Here is a 20,276-nt window from a genome sequence, read left to right as displayed (position 1 = left end):
ATTAATAAATTTTTCATAATTTCATATTTCTATTTTTCATCACTAAGTACTCATGGGAGAGACTTTTTTTTAGGTTTTTGCTAGGCAATGGGGTTAAGTGGCTTGCCCAAGGCCACACAGCTAGGTCATTATTAAATGTCTGAGACCGGATTTGAACCCAGGTACTCCTGACTTCAGGGCTGGTGCTTTATCCACTGTGCCACCTAGCCGCCCCTATGGAAGAGACTTCGGAGTTACACGACCAATAAGTTAAAGGATGAGATATTCCCTGCCATTCTCATAACCTCATAACAACTCCCCAGTATAAGAATTATGTACAATTGTTCAAGTACTTTCAGTTATCTCCAAGTCCCTAAGGTCCCTAACTGGGGTAGCTGCCTAATGAATTAATAACGGAGGAGGTAAAATCATAATTCCTAATAAATTGCTCCACCTTCTGATTGGGTGGTACAAGGGAACCCATGCTCTTAAGATCCACTCAGCAATTCCCTTATAGCTGTCATCATCTCTCTCAACATATCCTGCTGCTTGCTCACATCCCACCATTCTGTGGCTTCAAACCACTGAACTTAATTCTTCCTTTTGTTCTTTGTTGTTTTAGTTTTTACAAGGCAGTGGGTTAAGTGACTTACCCAAAGTCACATAGCTAGGCAATTATTATGTGTCTGAGGTTGGATTTGAACTCAGGTCCTCCTGACTCCAGGGCTGGTGCTCTATCCACTGCACCACCTAGCCCCACTGAACTTAATTCTTCCTTCAATGTTCCTTTCCCTTCATGTAGAGGAAATAGAGTGCTAAGAAAAACAACACATGCTTTTCCTGAAGTATTTATTTGGAATTTCGCAAGGTCTGAAAAAAGGGGGCCTGGCATCTAGTCCTTCAAAAAGAAAATCACTTGAGGCAGGGACTGAGGCCAATGAAAATTCCCTAGTGTGGGAGGAGGCTGAGAAAACTTTGAGATCTAGCCCCCAGGGACAACTGTTTTCAAATGATGGAGGAAGAAAGTGAGCAATAGGGGAATATAAGGAAAAAAGACTGAATTTACCAAAGTAAAACTATTCAAAAAAACCCTGAGCACAAGTCAATAAATCAACTGAGAAGATAACAAAAGGGAAGATGACTTCAGGATATGTAAATAAATCCAAATGATTATTGCAAGACAAAGGGAAATAAATTAAAGCTGGATGAGTAAGGGACTCTGTGTATTCCCAGGAGATTATAGAACCAGAGCAAAATGTTCCTAAAATGGTTCAACAGATATAAGATTCATGAAATGAGAATCTATGATCTGGATAGTAGAAATAATTGACAGAATAGGAAAAGCTGAGCTTAGTTTAGCAAGTCAGTCTTTAAGAAATGAAAAAAAAACCCCACTTGATATGGCAATGCACAGTCTAGAAGTCGAGGAAGGGAGAAAACCCCAATGATCTCTGAAAGCTAAGCATCATGATCTCAAAGATAATATATATAGAATGACTTAAAATTAATAAACTTCTTAGTTGAACACAGGTCAAAAAACCCTGAAAAAATAATGTTAAAAATAATGCAAGAATGCTACTCAGAACTCCCTAACACAAAAATCAAAGTGCCAATTAAAGGAATCCACAGATCATTTTCAGTGGAAACAATAACAGCAAATCTATGTTCACTTTCCTAGTCACAGTTGTTAAATTTAAAAGTTCTAATATCAGATATTCTGCAAGTAATCAGGTAAAAAAAACCTTTCAAATATAAAGGAAATTAAAACTCTACCTACCCACCAGAAATCACAGACAATGAATAGAATAATAAATTCTGAAGAGCAAAGGATCTCAAGATGCTACCAAACCTGACCTTAGTCATCATTGAAAAAGATGAATATTCATTTAAAAAGACATTTGAAGCATTTCAACAAAGAAAGTCAGGCATTAGCAGTTTATTTGCTTTGCAAACTTCTCAGACATTAGAAATGCAAGAAAGGTAAACTAAAACAGCAGCCAGGGGAGAAATAAGTAATGGAATACGTTATATCAGAAAAAAAGGGGAGAAAGCTAGAGACCCCAATGGGATTTAAAACCAATATCAAAATAGCGACGGAAGGACCATTAGGATTTTTATTTTTGAATTTTTAAAATCGTACACAAGGTGATAAGGATCAAAGTGAATTTAAAAAGAAGTAATGATAGAAAAATAGTCCTGTGGAATAAACATCCAAATGATCTGCCATCAGATGAATCAATACTTTCATGTGAAAGTAATGGGAGGGGTAGCTAGGTGGTGCAGTGGATAAAGCACTGGCCTTGGAGTCAGGAGGACCTGGGTTCAAATCTGGTCTCAGACACTTAATAATTACCTAGCTGTGTGGCCTTGGGCAAGCCACTTAACCCCATTTGCCTTGCAAAAAAAATAAAGTAATGGGAACTGGAGCCCTTTAAAAGCATATAGTCTGAAGAGCTCTGTTGCTTAGAGAGATCCTTATCTTTGAAAGAACACTGTGCCTTCACGAACATACCTCTGGAGAAGGAGAGTTAGAATGCTCCAGGGAAAATTGACTAGTCAAAAAGGTGAGAAGGCTTGGATGGGATAATAAGGGATAAATAAATGATCATGGAAAAGAAGGGGGTAGGAATGACACAATTGACAGAATAGGAAAACCTGAGCTCTTGTAGCAAGGAATCATATAATTAGGAAAATTTCTTCCATGGGGGTAAATACTTCTATTCTCTCTCTAGGAACTGATTCTCCTAGGAATGAGGCACAACAGAAAGAAAAGGATTAGGAACCATGACCTATGAGGCAAAAACTTAAGAACTATATAGAAGGAGGAAATAAAAACAACCTAAAAAAATTTTAGGAGCTTTAATCCAAGAGCAATTATGGACACTAAAAAAATTTACATACATAAAAAAAGACTATAGAGGAAAAAGTTAAAGTCTAGAAAAGACAAAATTGGAAGAGTTTGATGAAGGAAAAAAAGAGTTTTTAAAACATGAAAAAGACCCAGAAAATAATAAAAAAAAGTAATTCAATAAAAGTTTAAGGGCATAGGAGATGAGATTTTATGTAGTTGTGAGGGAAAATGAGCTAAGAAACAATTTCTAGATTAAAAAGGAAAGAGAAATTAATAAATGAAATAAAACTCTAAAACTTAGGAAAGCAGTAAAAAACAATTGGTCCCTCATGAAAAAGAACCTATGGGAAAATAAGGTTTCCTTAAAGTAGATTAAGCAAAAAATAATTGGATAGAAAGGTATTCCCTTTACAGAAGAGCCATGATGTAAATTCCTAATTTAAAAAAACCCAATATTGAAGATCAATGGAGGGAAATATAAACTAATAAAATGAATCTCAGATAATTTAAGAAAATCCTATAATCTGTTGCATACAAGAAACCTATCTAAAAACTTAAGAATGCACAGAATAAATACAAGGGACCAGAACAAAATTTATTATGCATTAGACAAATCCAAAAAAATCAGGACTTGCAGTCACACTATCAGAGAAAGAAAAAAAATCACAACATAAATAAACATAAACAAGGAAGACAGTTTATACTGTATGGAATTATAAATAATAAATATCCATTTTAAACTTAAATGCTCCAAAAAGACTTAGCATCTACATTCATAAAGGAAAAATTAACTGAATGAGAAGAGGACATAATTATTCTGTAATATCAAGATACTCTAATGTTCCTCTCTCAGTTTTGGATAAATCTAACAGCAAGAAAAACAAAAGGGAAAATAGAAAATTGGACAAAGAGATGGAGAAATAGAACTAGATGACTTATAGTTTTTTAAATAAGAAATTATTTTACTAAATAATGTTATTACAAATATTAATAATTTCAAACTGTGAAAAGGGAAAAAACATCAAAATTCTTTGGAGACAGACTAAAGTCTGCATTTTTTCTGATATCCTCTCTGCTATTGGATATGTAGGTCAAGATTGCTTTCACTGCATCTACAGAAGATATAGGATACTTGTAGCCAGTACACAAAACAGTCATTTTTTCTTTTTTTTCTTTATTTATTTGTGACACTTTGATTTTCAAGTTGTGTTTCTCCCACTCTCCCAATTCCACATTAAAGAAGGTCAACATTTAATATAGATATACTTTTGGAATCATACAATGTATACTTCCATATATCAGTTCATTTTCTAAAGATGACTAGTAGTTTCCTTCATAAGTTCTTAGTAAATGATTTGAATAATGCTATTACTCAGAATAACCTAGGCCTTCATATTTACTTTTTGAAATATATTGCTATTGCTGTTAAAATATTCTTTTGGTTCTACTCATTTCACTCTGCATTATTTCAAGTGAATCTTTCCATGGTTTTCTGAAATCAACCAGCTCATTATTTCTTATAGCACAATAGTATTCCATCATACACAATCATACACAACTACTTATTTAGTCATTCACCAAATAATGGTTGTCACCTTAATTTCCATTTTTTGTTTGCCATCACACAGACTTGATAAAATATTTTAGGATGTATAGATTTTTTTCTTTTTCTCTATTAACCTTGGGAAACAGGACTAATAGTGGTTTTGCTGGATCTAAGGGCACACACAATTTCATAACTTTTTGGGCATAATTCCAAATTACTCTCCAAAATGGTTGGATCAATTTGCAATTCTACCATAATAGTATGAGTCTCAATTTTTCCATGTCCCTTAACAGCATTTGTCATTTTCCCCCTTTTATCATTACAGCCAATCTGATAGGTATCATCTGATAGCCAATTTGATGGAATCTCACAGTTGTTTTAATGTGCATTTCTCTAATCAATAGTGATTTAGAACATTTTATATGAATATCTGTATAACTATCTATCTATTTATCTATCTTCTGTCTAGCTAATCTTATTTTTTTTTTCAAGAATTGCCTGTTCACATAGTGGATAGAGCACCGGCCCTGGAGTCAGGAGTACCTGAGTTCAAATCTGGCCTCACACACTTAATAATTACCTAGCTGTGTGGCCTTGGGCAAGTCACTTAGCCCCATTGCCTTGAAAAAAAACTAAAAAAACCCCCACAACAAAACAAAACCAAAAAAAGAATGTTTTGGGGCGGCTAGGTGGGGCAGTGGATTAAGCACCGGCCCTGGAGTCAGGAGTACCTGGGTTCAAATCGGGTCTCAGACACTTAATAATTACCTAGCTGTGTGGCCTTGGGCAAGCCATTTAACCCCATTTGCCTTGCAAAAACCTAAAAAAAAAGAATCGCCTGTTCATATCCTCTGATCATTTGTCAATTGATGACTGACTCATATTCTTAAATATTTGATTCACTTCCCTTTATATTTGAGAAAGGAGGCCTTTATCTTAGAAACTATACAATTTCCCTAACCCCCACAATCTTCTGTTTCCTTCTAATCTTAGCTACATTGTTTTTATTTATATAAAACATTCTAAATTTAATGTAATCAAAATTATACATTTTACATCTCATAATGCTTATCTATAAATCCTTCTACTATTTCTTAAATCTTATAGGTAATATCTTCCATGCTACTTAAATTTACTTATGATATCTCCCATTATGTTTATATCATGCATCCATTTTGATCTTATCTTGGTAAATGATATAAGATATATCTGTATCTAGCTTCTGTGTGACTGCTTTCCAGTTTTTTGAGTAATTTTGACCAAATGAGTTCTTATCCTCAAAGTTATATCTTTGTATTTATTAAACATGAAGTCATATTACATATTGAATACTTTAATCTGCTGATCCACCATTACATTTCTTAGCCAATAACAACTAGTTTGATAATTACCAGTCCAGCTTAAGAGCTGATACTACTAGATCTTTTTCCTTTACAATTTTTAAATTAATTCTGCTCCTGGTTTTCTTATGTTCAATTTCATTAATCTCACCTTTAATTTTCTCATGTCTTATGAAATTTACATTTGTTCTTTTCATCTTTTTTTATTTCATACTCAATTAATCTGCTCTTTCTCTATTTTATTGATGTAAGCATTTAAAGATACAAGATTTCCTCTGATTACCACTATTTCTATATCCCATAAATTCTGGTAGATTATCACATTCTCTTTAATTATACTATTATTGCTATGATTTATTCTTTAATTCAATCATTCTTCAAGATTAGATTAGTTTGTCATTAATTTTTAATCTGTTTCCATGATATTTTATTAAATGTATTTTTATTGCATCATGATCTGAATATATTTCTGTTTTGACTATTGAGTTTTTAATGTCCTAATATATGATAATTTTTTTGTATAGATGGCATGTATCACTGAAAAAAGGGTACATTAATTTCAGTACCCATTCAATATCTCTCCAGATATCTATCATATCAAGCTTTTCTAAGATTCCATTCATCTCCTTGATTTCTTTCTTTCTTATTTATTTCTGGGTTGGATTTATCTAGTTCTGAGAGGGGAAAGTTGAAGTTTCCCACTATTATGATTTTTCTATTTCCACTTGTAATTAATTTACCTTTTCCCCCTGTAATTCATTTACCCTTTTCTTTATAAATTTGGATGCTATAGCATTTGATGCATATATATATATATATATGTATATGTACATTTGTCTATTATCTAAGGTGTCTTTTAATTATGATGCAGTTTTTCCTGTTTATTTCTTTTCAATAAATCTATTTTTGTCTTAGAAATCTTGACTACTATCCTGAATTTTTTAAAAAATGTATAATGATTTCTATTCTAGCTCTTCATTTTTATTCTTTTTTGAATGTGCTTCTTATAAATGACATATTATCAGTTTATGGTTTTTAATTCTTTCTGCCATCTGTTGGATGAATACATTCCATTCTCACTCAGTTGTATTTACTAGTTTTGATTTTTCTCCATCATCCCCCTCAATGTTTATCTCTCTCTCTCTCTCTCTCTCTCTCTCTCTCTCTCTCTCTCTCCCCTCCCTCTCCTTATCTCTTTTCAAAAGTCTAGTTTACTTATGACCACTGGCTCCCTAATCAGCATAGCCTTCTAAGAGTCCCTCCTTATCCTATCTCCATGCCCTTCTATTACTCTATAAATTAAGAAGTCTTTTATACCCAACTAGATGTATATGTTACTCTCTCGTTTTTACCTAGTTCTGATTAGTAAGCCTCTCATGTTGCCTGCACTCTACCTTATATTCCTCTTCACTGTAAGCATTTTTTCATTCATTCCTCTTTTTTTGTATGAGATAATTTGCTCCATTTTACCTTTCCCTATCTAATTGTATTTTTTTAGAATAATCTCATAATAACCAAATTAAGCTCAAGCTCTGTCTATATATATATATATATATATGCATATATATATATATATATATATACTCTACCTATCCTAATAATGATAATATTCTTAAGAATTACAAATATGCTTTTCCCATAGGTGTCAGTAAATAGACTAACTTAATTAAGTCCCTTTTAATTAATCTTTCATGTTTATCTTCTTAAGTTTCTCCTGATTCTTGTGTTTGAAAGTCCGATTTTTTTTTCTGGTTTAGTTTTGGTCTTTTCTTCAAGAATGTCTGAAAATCCTTTACTTCATTAGATATCCATATTTTTCCCTTGCAGAACTAATAATGACATTTGTCTTTCACCAGGAGAGGTGATGCCAGACAAGCATGTGAATTATATTGGAGTGAGAGGATGCTGGGCTAAGTCATCAGCCTCACTTTCCAGGTATAGATCAGGATGACTGGCAGATGGTTCAGGATGCAAAGCAATTAAGAATAAGTGACTTGCCCAAGGTCATACAGCTAGTAAGTGTCATGTGTCTGAGGGCAGCTAGGGGTGCAGTGCACACTGGCTTTGGAGTCAGGAGGACTAGAGTTCAAAACCATCCTGAGACACTTGATACTTACTAGTTGTGTGACCTTGGGCAAGTCATTTAACATTGATTGCCTCACTTCCAGGGCTATCTCCAGTCATCTTAATTCATATCTGTCTGGACCTGGATGGCTCTGGAGGAGAAAGTAAGGCTGGTGACTTAGCACAGCCCCTTCCTCACTCCAGTCCAGTTTTATGTGCTTGTCATAGTATCACCTCCCCTGATGTCATAGTCTTCTTCAAGAATGAAGAACTAACATCATCATCCCTTGCAGGATTACACTCTACTTGACTGGGTTGGTTATTCTTGATTGAGAAACAATTCTTTTGCTCTTCAGAATATGTTTTATACCCTTTGGTATTTTAGTGTTAAAACTGTTAATTTTTTCTTACCCAGACTGTAGCTCCACAATTTGAATCATTTCCTTTTAGTTGCTTGTAATTTCTCTTCGAACTGGGAGCTTTGAGTTTCATTTTGGTATTTCTTTAAGGTGTGATTGATGGATTTTTCCAATGTCTTTTTATCCTCTAGCTCTAAAACTTCAGAGCAATTTTCCTTAACATGTTCTTTTCTGAAGTTCAATACCTGCACTCTTTTTTTAATCACGACTTTCAGGTAGTCCAAAAATTCTTACATTATCTATTCTTGACCTGTTTTCAAGGTCAGTTGTTTTTCCAGTGAGATGCTTCATGTTCTCTTCTATTTCAATCAACAAAATTTCAAATGATCACAGTAAAATCACAATTAAACTAGAAAAATAAAAAAGAATTATTCAAACTGCTAGGCATAGTTATATGCTATTAAAAGTTTGTTCATAAATGAAAGAATGCCTTAAAAATATAAAATATCCAAATTGTCAGAAGACCAAATATAGATCTTAAATAACCAAATCTGAGGAAAGGAACTAGACTTAGCTATATAGGAACTGTCAAAAAATCTCCTGAACTTGATAAATTTAAAGAGAGTGCTAACAAATCTTTAAGGACAGTAAAGATGAAAAAAAGATATTGATAGTCAACATTCGAAGGATTAAGGGAAATAAGCATACCAGTGCAATGTTGGTGGGGCCATGAATCAGTGTAACTGTTTTGGAAATAGTTTATAATTTGCAATTAAGCAAATAAATACTGTGCTTATATTTCCAAAAAAAGAAGAAAATCTACATCTGTAACTAAAATATTTACAATATTTGTAGCAACTTTTTAGGATAGCAAAGTGGAAGCAAAGTAAATGTCCAACAATTGGAAAATTGCTAAACAAATTGGAACGTTGCATGAATGTAACAGCCTATTGCTGTCTTGTGAGAAATGACTGACATAAGGAATACAAAGAAGCATGAAATCTATATGAACTGATGAAGAATAATGAAAAGAATATATACAATTTCAATGTAAATGGAAAACAATGTAGCAGAATGATAAAAAATTACAATGACAGATATGGCCCCCAAAAATAGATTGTAAGAAGAAACCCACACTCCAATTTTTGAAGCAAGAGGTCCACAGGTGTGGGACATTTCATATACACACACACACACACACACACACACACACACACATATATATATATATATATATATATACTTTTTCAATGTTTAGATTGAGTTTGCTAAATTATTAACTCCTTTCTTTTAAAAATATTATTTGTTATATAGGGTGACTCTGAGAGGAGAAATGGTTTCTAGGAGATAGGAAGGAATTCTGTCAATGGAAAAAATAGCATTTGAATAATTTATTTAAAATATTTTTGAGCATTTGCTAAGTTTAAAACAAGAATGATTGGTGGAAATCGCACCAATATAGCATAAGCTTAGACAGTTTCTATCTAGTTAGAAAAAATAGAGTCATCTAGAGACATTGAATCTTTTTTCAGTCACATATAGAGGATTAATAGCAGAAAGCTGATCACTAATCTGATAAATTCTTTACCATTGTCACCCAGAACTAAAAATGTTACATGGTTTAAAGTAGAACAACACTTCAGATAGGTTGAGGAGCCTTTGATATTGGAAATAAACAATCCGATATCTTCCTTAAGTAAGATGATTAATATGGAAAGATCATCCTGCTTCCTGTGGAAGTTTTCATTTGATAGGCAATACTTTTGCTTTCTTAGACTAGACTTCACCAGACATCTGGGAGTTGTAAGGTTACCAGTAGGCTCTACTGCCATATTGGAAGGGTGACATTTTGACACTCTTTGAATTCTTCTTCCTCATTACATATCACCACTGTGTCTACTAATATCTCAAGTGTAGTCTCTTCCTGGATTACTACTATTTTTGTCCTTGGGGGTTTCACTGCCTATCTTCTATTTCTCTTATCTCCTAATTTATGCAGTGTATCAAGGCAGTGAGTAAATGATACCAAAACCCAATTCCCTCTGTAGAACTATTCTCTCCATACCATTGAACTTTACATTACATAATCATGTAGCACTCACACATTCAATGGTAGCTTGCTTAGTTTAGTTTTTTTGTTGTGAAGATAGAGTTTGAGGGGGAATCAGATGGCAGCTTATGTTCTGGACTCCATGCAGAGAAAATATATTACACACACACACACACACACACACACACACACACAAACACACACACACATATTTCATGTGGGCTGGCAATACTTGGACTTGCTCCTGATCCTTTGTTTTCACCTACTTCTCTTTCCTTTTTTTTTCCCTTGGCTGGAATGGGGATTTCTGTTATCAAGTTCTTTTATGAATAAAAAGGCTTTTCCTTTATCTTTGTCCCAGGCAGTCTGTAGAACTCCTGGAAATTTCTCTCATCTGTATCTTCCCACTTTTGTATTTTACTTGTCTTTTCCTAACCATTTTCAATTTCCCTCCCAGTCTCTAGAATGTTGAAGCTGAGAAGGCTTCCAGCCACTTGTTTGTTTTCTTTATGAATTTCTTCCTTCTTTACCAACTTGCTCCTGATCTCTGCAATTTCCTCTCCTGTCTCATTTCTTGCCTCCTTCAGAGTCTTAAATTCATGTCATGTGAAAACCATTTGAAGAAATGGGGTAGGGAGGTTACTTGGAAGAAAAGGAGACATGAGTGATCCAACAGCAATATTTGAGAATTGTTGAGATGGAAATGAGTTAATACTGTTTGGTTCAAGACAATAGAACCAGGAGTAATAAGGAGTAACCATAAAACATCAATATGGGTTTGACATTGGAAGACACTTCCTAACACTTCAGACCATCCAAAATAGCATTGACCTCCTTAGGAAGATTATGGGTTCCTATTCTTCAGAGTTCTTCAGAGGCTAGATGACCACTCTTCAGGATTTCTTTTATGTATAGGTTGAACTAGATGACCACTGAGTTCTTGTCAGATGTCGAATTCTGTGATTTCTGTTCTGGAAGTTTTCCTTTAATTTGAATAATAAACACTTAAAGGCTCAAAAAATTTTCTATACTTTATTAATTTCTCATAGTTCCTAATAATTTCTATTATTTCTGTTTATATTTTATTCCTGGAAAAATACTGTATAACAATGCTTACTTTTGTTCTTTTGCTCCAGGCAACATTTAAAGGTTGGATGGATATTATGTATGCAGCTGTGGATTCAAGAGGGGTAAGTCAGAGACACAGAGTAAATTTCTGGGTTATCTGAAAGTAACTGGGTAAGTGCAACAGGTTGTTTTATATCATTTCATATTTGCATCATGTTGCCCTGATATCCTAGATTCAGAGGGTAAAAAAGAAATTGAAAGAATCTACCAATGACCTCCTGAAAGGGATACCAAAATGAAAACTCCCAGACTATTATAGCCAAAGTTAGGAGCTCTCAAGTCAAGGAGAAAATACTTAAAATAGTCAAAAAGAAAGTCAATCAGAAACAAACTATATCATACAAAGATTTATCAGTTCCATATTGAAGGAATAAAGAGCTTGGAATATAAGGGAAAGGAACCAGAATTACAACCAAGACTAACCTACCCAGAAAAATGAATTATAATCCTTTAGGGGGGAAAATGATGTTTAATGAAATAGAGAACTTTCAAATATTCCTCATGAAAAGACCAGAGCTGAGTAGAAAATTTGACATTCAAAGAAAAGCATAAAAAGGTAAATCTGAAAGAGTAATCATGAGAGACTCAATAAAGTTAAACTGTTGGGTGGCTGATATATGTAACTCCTAAGAACTTCATCATCATTAGGTAAATTAGCAGGAGTCTATATAGCCAAAGAGCATAAATTTGAGTTGATCTCTAAAAAAATGAATGTGAGAAAGAAAAAAAGAAAGAAGAGGGAAGAGAAACTTCAAATGGGAAAAATATTCTCAAATACAAGAAGCAAATTAGGTGTAACTTTTATAGTGGAGGGAAAAAATGATGAAGGGGTCAATGATTGAACCTCACTCTCATTAAAATTGGTTTACAAAGGAAAGAATATGTATAAACCCTCTGTTGAAGGTAGAAATCTATCTTGCTCAAAAGGGAAAATAGAAAAAGAGAATAAGAGATAAAAGGGAGGGTGTATTAAAGGAAGGAAGCAGTAATTAGAAGCAAAACAGACTTTTGGGGAGGGACAAGATAAAAAAGAAAATAGAAGGCTAAACAGCAGAAAGTAGGGAAGAGGGAATTATGCAGTTAGTAATCTTAATGTGAATAGGATGAACTCATCCATGAAACAAAAGATACCAGCATCTAACAATATGTTCTGTATAAGAGTCACACTTGAAACAGACACACTCAGAATTAAAATGAAGAATTAGAGAAAATCTAATGTGCTTCAACTGAAATAAAAAAAGTCAAGAGTAGTTATGATCTCAGACAAAGGAAAAGTCAAAATAGACCTAATTAAAAGAGATAAGCAGGGGAAACGACCATTTTGCTAAAAGATACCAAAGACAGTGAAGCAATATAAAAAAAATTTGAAGGCAAATTTCTTGGATAAAGGTCTCATTTCTCATATAGGGAACTGAGTCAAATTTATAAAAATAAGAATCGACTCTCAATTGATAAATGACCAATACATATGAACAGGTAGTTTTCAGAAGAGGAAATCAAAACAATTTATGGTCACATCACTACTGATTAAAGAAAAACAAATTAAAACCACTTCACATCTATCAAAAATGAAAAATTATGGAAGAGATGAGGGAAATTAGGTAAACTAATAAATTGTTGGTGCAATTTTGAACTGAGCCAATCATTCTGCAGAACAGTTTTGTACAGAGAGATAAAACTGTGTATATCCTTTCACCACTCCTAGGTCAGTACCCCAAAGAGAATGAAGAAAAAGGGAAGGGACCTATATTTACCAAAATGCTTTTAGAAACTCTTTTTGTGCTATAAGCTTGGTGCTAAAAAATTAGAAATTGAGGGGATACTCATCAGTTGCGAAATGACAACATGTTGTAACTTATGATTGTGATGGAGTACTATTATCCTATAAGAAATGATGAAGGAGATGGTTTCAGAAAATACAAAACAAAACATGTTAAGACCTATATGAACTGAAGCAATGTGAAATGAAAAGAATTTGGAGATCTTTGTGCCCAGTGGCAGAAACATTGTAATGATGATCAAGCATGAAAGATGTGGCTATTCTGATCCAAGATCTAATGATCCAAGACAATTCCAAAGGTCTCATGATAAAAAATACTATCCAACTCCAGAGAGAACTGATTAACTCTGAGTGCAAATTAGAGTATGATTTTCTCACTTTGTTTTTCTTGCTTTTTGGTGCTATGACTAATATGGAAATGTTTTGCATAATTTCACAGCATGTTGTAATTGATGTCATATTGTTTACTTCTTAATAGATAGGAGGACAGAAGGAAGGAGAAATACAGAATGCAAAATTTAAAAAGAAAAGTGTTAAAAATAAGTAATAAATTTAAAAAAATAAAAATTTATTTTTAAATTTTTGTGTTGATAGCAATCTCTGCTGACCTGAAAGAGCCCATAAAAATCCAGATGTAATGCAGTAATTTAGAATGTTTTCTGATATTACGTGATGTGTCAGAATGGTTTTGACTGAAATATTATCGTGGTCCTTAGATAAGGCAATAAGGCTGAGAATATATTTTTCCCTAGTGATTTTTCTCTTCTTTGTTTTCACATGCATAGATGGAGGAGCAGCCTAGTTTTGAGGCAAATTTACCTGCATATCTCTACTTTGTTGGTTTTATCATTTTTGGCTCATTCTTCACACTGAATCTTTTCATTGGTGTTATCATTGACAACTTCAACCAACAGCAAAAAAAGATAAGTATTTTGAATGTCCTAACTTGTTCCACACCTTGTACAGATAGAAGATTCTCATCCCCAAGGCCAGAAGAAAGCATTTGTGATCCTTAATCAGGATGTGAAAATTGTACTCCTGTATTATTGTCAGCATCATATCAAGAGCTAGCTCTAGAACTAGGAAGACCTAGAATTCATCACCCTCCTCTTATGCATATTGGTTATGTGGCTCTGAATGAGTCACCTAATAACTCTGGGCGATTTTTTTAAGATTACAAGAGGCAAAAGAAGGTGTTGATCTGCTTTGACAGAGGGACTTCCTTCATAGGGGAGTCCCCTGTAACAATGAAAGCAACATTCTAGTTCATGCGCCCATTATTAGTCTTGTCATTGCAATCCATGGGATTGATATCATAAAACCCATATTTCCATCCTATGGGGAAGAGAATTTCTGGACTTAAAAATATCTACATCAGTACTGTTACAAAGTGTCCCTTGTGTGTTATGTCCCAGGTGACATATCTTTTCCTAAGTATGAATCTGCTCCCACCTTGTCTAAAGATCATCAAGGTTGCCTGTGGTGCCTTCCTACGCCTCTCTATGGCTTACCATAAATGGTAATTTAGGGTATTTCACCATCTGAATGAGAGCCGAGCCTTCAATCTCCACCTCTGACCTAGAAAAGGGGATCAAATTATCCCCTAACACTAATAAAGAGGCAACTTGTTGGAAGAGACTGGAATTTATATTTCTTATATCTGTCCCTTTCCCCTCTCCTCTCACTCTCTTCATTCCTTCCCTTCCTCTTCTCTCCTTTCCTTTTGCCCCAAAAAACCTTACTGCAATGAATTCATACCAGAAGACTACCTCATCATAGTGTGTGTTTATGTTACTTGTTTGCATTTTCTTTTTCAGGTTTCCTTCTTTATTTAGAAGCAAATGAAATCTAACTGATTTTTCATACAAACAAGCATCAGCAACTTGACTTAGGGCTGTATTATAAATGTTCTCCACTTCCCCTATTCACTCCAAATGGAGTTTCCTAAGGACAGGGGCATCAAGGCAAACAGCATAATGCTTGGATTTCTCACCACCACCCATGGTTCTCTCTGAAAGTGTCTGAGACCTCTCTTCTAGTTAGACCTTATCCACATTCCTTCTATTGGGGACACTCTTGATATATACAAAATCCTTCCTTTAATCTGGAGCAGCATCTTTTCCATCAATTTTCTCTATCATTTTGTAATACTGTGAGTGAAAGACTCTTAGGAAAGCACAAAATAGGGGCAGCTAGATGGTATAGTCGATAGAGCACCAGTCCAGGAGTCAAGATGACCTGAGTATAAAATCTGGCCTCAGACACTTGATATTCATTAGCTAATAATCTAGAACAAGTCACTTAACACCATTGCCCCCAAAATAAAAAAAAAAAAGGAATCGCAGAATGCAAGAGTAAGAATGACATCAAGACTTTCCCACAGTGTCTGGATATAGCTATCCTGAGATTATTTTTGGAATTGAGATAAGATGATTTTTCTAGGAGAGTCCAAGCTTTCCTTACTTGCCTCTGAAAATGTTTATTCATCTTAATTATCAAGGAACAAGTTTTTTTGTAAACTTGTCCAAAGTCATCTAGCCTGTCTCCTTGCTTTTATGGAGATTTTAAACCATTAAAATAGATTATAATCTAATTTAGTTGTTAATAAAAGCATGGTTAAAGAATTTGAAAAAGTTTTGCTTTCTTCCCATGAGATAGATCTGACACCCAGAAATGTTATTTTCATATCAAATACTATAGATGGAATTTTTATTGTTCTAACTTCTGCTAATATGAAAACCAGCTATTAATGAAATCTTCCATAGCTTTGCAAAACAATCTTCTGGTCTCTCCCGTATAGTTTCTGGGGGTGTTGATAGAAAATCATAGAAAGGCAAAGCTTCATTTCTGAAACTTTAGATGGTCTCCCATAAAAGATACAAAAAGGAATAACAATGTCCTTCCAATATACTTAGGTGGCCAAGATATCTTCTTGACAGAAGAGCAGAAAAAATATTACAATGCAATGAAAAAACTGGGATCAAAGAAGCCCCAAAAACCTATTCCAAGACCCTTGGTAAGATAAATCAAGTTGTAAACATGTATTCCATAGATAGGAGCCAAAATTAAATTTATTGAAATGCTATGGTTTCTCTAAGATATCTCCCTCACTTCTACAATATACATAAACTGGTGGATGTGGGCCCTTCTCCTTCTGATGTAGATTATAATGACCCTGCAGCAACTTGGTGGGTGGTCTTTGAGAATTATTGAAGATGAAAAGCTTGCTATCTAAAACCAATATGAATTAACTTCTGCCAGTTAGCCTATATCTGCTAGAGCCATGGGTGGGTCAACTGGCATCCTGCTGACCTGGACTGAGGAACCAAAGGCAGCTCTATTATATTGAGGACTTTAGCCAAGGGTGAAGGAATACATTTTAAAAAATTATTATTATTATGAAGTTAACAAATATGAACTCTTCTTGAATATAAAGCAAAACAGAAACATCAAACCTCATGTCTTTCTTACAGTTTGCTTTTCTGAGTATACATTAAATATAAAACAGTAGTTTCAATACTGCTTTTGTTGTTTATATCCCTTATGAACTTTTTTCCTTTATAAAAAGTTTCATTAGTAGTCTTTATTTTCTCTTCTTTCGATGTTGCTATTACTAACCTCCAAACCCCTTTAAATTCCCCCTCCCCAAGTCTGTTATAATTACATAATTATAATTATAAAACCTGAATATATGTGCAAGCAAACTATTTTCACACACATACACACATATTAGTTATGTGTGAGAATGTGTTTTCATGGTATACTTCTAGTTCATCATATCATATCAGCCAAGAGGTAAAAAGCTTACTTAATCATCAGTCTTCTGGAATTGTGATTGCCCATTGCAGCAGTCATCATTCTTAAAAAGTCTTTTACTGTTGTTTTTATTTACAGTGTCATCATTATTGAATAAATTGTTCTATTGGTTTTGCTTTATTTTAGTCTGTATTAATGTGTGTAAGATCAGTCTAGTTTCTCTGGAATGATTTTATTTCTTACAAACCATTTTTTACAAATCCAAAAATAAAATTTTACTACATTAATATACCATAACTTCTACAATCATCCCCCAATTCATGAAATTTGTTTCCAGTTCTTTCTTACGATGAAAAGTACTGCTATAAACATTTTTGTGTATATGAGTTCTTTTCCATTGTTTTTATTTCTTTAGAGTGGTAATGTCATCACTGGGTCAAAGGATATGAACAGTTTTTGAGGTATAGTACCAACCTGCTCGCCATTATATTCCGTGCCAAACTTTGTGTGTTTGAATCATCTCATCACCCAACCAACAATGTATCAGTGTGTTTCTGTCCTTGTTTAGCCCCCTCAACAATGACCATTTTGCCAATCTGATATGTATGAAATGGTATCTGGGTTGTTATTTCTCTTATTGTGAGTGATTTGAATAATTTTTTCATATGGTTATTTGCCTCTTGATTTCTCTTGTAGAGAATCCTTTCACTATTCATCAATCGACTATTATTCGCACATTTTTTTAGACATTTCCCTTTACCTCTGGTCTTCCTTTATCCCTAGAATGTACTCCATCCTCATCTCTGCCTTATAGAATCATTCTCTCCTTTTAACAAACAACTCAAGAATTGTCTTCTTCTTGAAGCCTTTCCATATCACCCCCAACTTCCAATATGCTTCCCCTTAAACTATCTTATATTTAACTAGATTGTATTTATATTTGTTTTCCTTACATTTATACTATACATACTTATGCATGCCAGCCCCATTGGAATGGAAGCTCCTTAGGAATAGGGACTGTCTCATATTCTTTATATTTTTATCCCTGGTACCTCACCTAGTACATCCATATTAAGTACTCCTCTTCTCTCTCAATTCTAAACATTCTGAAATCTAGCTTCTGATCTCATCATTCAAGAAAATTATTCTTTCCAAAGTTACCCATCATATCTTATTTACCAATTCGGAGGGCTTTTATTCAATCCACATCCTTATTGATCTCTTTACATTTTTAACTCTGCTGATCACTCTTTCTTCCTACAAACACTCTTCTTTTTAGGGTTTTCATTCTCTCTTGGTACTCTTGTGTTTTGTTGGACTATTCTTCAATTTTCTTTACTGGATATTTATTTGAGTTATGCTATTATTTTATTCAATATTTTTGCTTTGACTTTCATTTTACAGGAAAGTATCCAGAAAGTCTCCAATAGTGTGGTGATTCTGTTAGATCAACCAGAGAGTGCATTAGTTCAAAGAAGAGCTATCCACTCAAATAATAATTAAAGACAAGAAAGATCTCCCCTTGTAAACATAAAAGTATGTTTCCCCTGGATTGCCACTCTGGTCCTGGAAGAGTAGAAACAAATGTCATAAATGTGCATGGCCAAGAGGACACACTCAGGAACATACATAGACAAAGAACATTCTTTGCTAGAGTGACTCACATTTTCAGTGCTTTAGAGATGCTGGTGACCTTTGTCACTGCTCTGCTCACTGTTAGGTGTCTCTGTTCAGCTACTCTTTCATTTCCTACCTGGACTGTTTGAATGGACTACTGTTGCCTTTTCCTATCATTCCCAGTTCATAACCTACTGTTTATTTTGAAAAGACCACCCAGGGGCAAAAGGTCGCTCAGTGGAGAGAGCACCAGCCCTGGAGTCAGGAGGACTTGAGTTAAAATATGGCCTCAGACACTTAATAATTATCCAGCTGTGTGAACTTGGGCCAGTCACTTAACCCCATTGCTTGCCAAAAAAAATACTTTAAAAAAAGACCACACATGTTGTCCTAATTTCCTATCTGCTCACCCGCTTTCATTTTTCATTAAAATCTAGCTTCTAATTTCATTACTCAAATGAAATTGCTCTTTCCGAAGTCACCAATGACATCTTAATCACTAAATCTATTAGAATGATCTCATTCTTCAACCTTCTTAACTGCTTTTTAGCTTTTGACACTTTTGGCCACCCTATCCAGCTAAATACTCTTTCCTAGTTGGTGTTTTGTGATATTATTCTGCCTTCATTCTCCTAAAATATTCTGTCTTTTTAAATTTTCTTTGATAAATTAATTTTTGTAAATGTATTGAGTGGTGCTGAGAAATATGAATTTTCTTTAATACTCTATTTCAGAAGATCAAAATTATTTCAGATTTAACTTCTATAAATATTGTTCAGTTATATATTTTCCTTTTTTAAAATAAATTTTTCTTTTGGATTTATCCAACTCTGAAAAAGGACTATTAAAGTCTTTTATAATCATGTTGTTTCTCTCTCTCTCTCTCTCTCTCTCTCTATATATATATATATATATATATATATATATGTATATATATATACATATATATATGCAATTTAGCTAACTTTACCTTCATGAATTTGAATTCTATTCCCATGTGGGTTTACTTCTTTAGTATTAATATTACTTCAGTGGCTCTGATACTTTTGAGCATAAGGTGGTTTCTTTGTAAACTATTTTGATATTGTTAGTATTTTTTTTTGCTTTTTCAGTTAAAGTAGTTTCAATTCCTCGTTTTTTCAAATCATTTGTGTAAAAACTGATTTTGTTTCAATCTCTTGTTTTCTGTTTCTGTTTTTATTTTTAGATTTTTGTGTCTAATTGATACATAAAATTGAATTTTTTTATCTATTACTCTTTCAATTGTTAGATTGTTTAATCAATTCACATATGAAATTTTGTTAGACATATGTTTTCCCCTATTTATTTTTTTATTGATTTTTACCCTTCTTCATTCAAATCATCTCTCTGCCTCTGAAATTAGATTTTCTTAGACAACTTGGATGCTAATCTATTTCAATGGGCTAACCTAACCTTGACTTCTATTAATGTTTGATTTTTAAAATTCCTCATATTTTATTAAATTGATATTTTATCTTTCTTTTTAAAGTATTTGTCTACTTTCTCTTTTGATCTCTTTCCCTTCCCAGATAAGTGATTCAAAATTTTTATCCAACTTTTTACTTCAAGTCATATTCTTCAGTAGTATCCTTGATCTGATCAAGCCATTGTGTTTCAGATGCAATAGTTAGGAATAAGGGCTAGAGCTCCAGAAGGAGTACAGGAACAGCTTAGCTATAGAAATTAGGTTAGAATTAGTGATTCAGTGGGCTAGGTATATGGTAGGATTAGAGTTCGTGGTCTGGTAAATTAGAGCTCTGGTAGGGTTAGAACTAGGAATCTGCT

At 33.6% G+C, this 20,276-nt stretch overlaps 1 protein-coding gene across 3 annotated transcripts in view; it reads left to right on the top strand.

Moving 5' to 3' along the window:
• Nucleotides 1-20,276, top strand: part of SCN11A (sodium voltage-gated channel alpha subunit 11) — a 197,404-nt gene that overhangs the window by 170,173 nt on the left and 6,955 nt on the right. For all 3 annotated transcript variants that reach the window (XM_074199107.1, XM_074199106.1, XM_074199105.1), the window contains 3 exons: nt 11,326-11,379; nt 13,883-14,020; nt 16,009-16,113. In XM_074199107.1, coding sequence (XP_074055208.1) covers nt 11,326-11,379; nt 13,883-14,020; nt 16,009-16,113 — 297 coding nt within the window. The remainder of the gene's footprint in view (nt 1-11,325; nt 11,380-13,882; nt 14,021-16,008; nt 16,114-20,276) is intronic.

This window comes from Macrotis lagotis, chromosome 8 (assembly GCF_037893015.1).
Source record: "Macrotis lagotis isolate mMagLag1 chromosome 8, bilby.v1.9.chrom.fasta, whole genome shotgun sequence".
NCBI lineage: Eukaryota > Metazoa > Chordata > Mammalia > Peramelemorphia > Peramelidae > Macrotis > Macrotis lagotis.
This window is presented reverse-complemented; position numbering and strand designations above follow the sequence as displayed.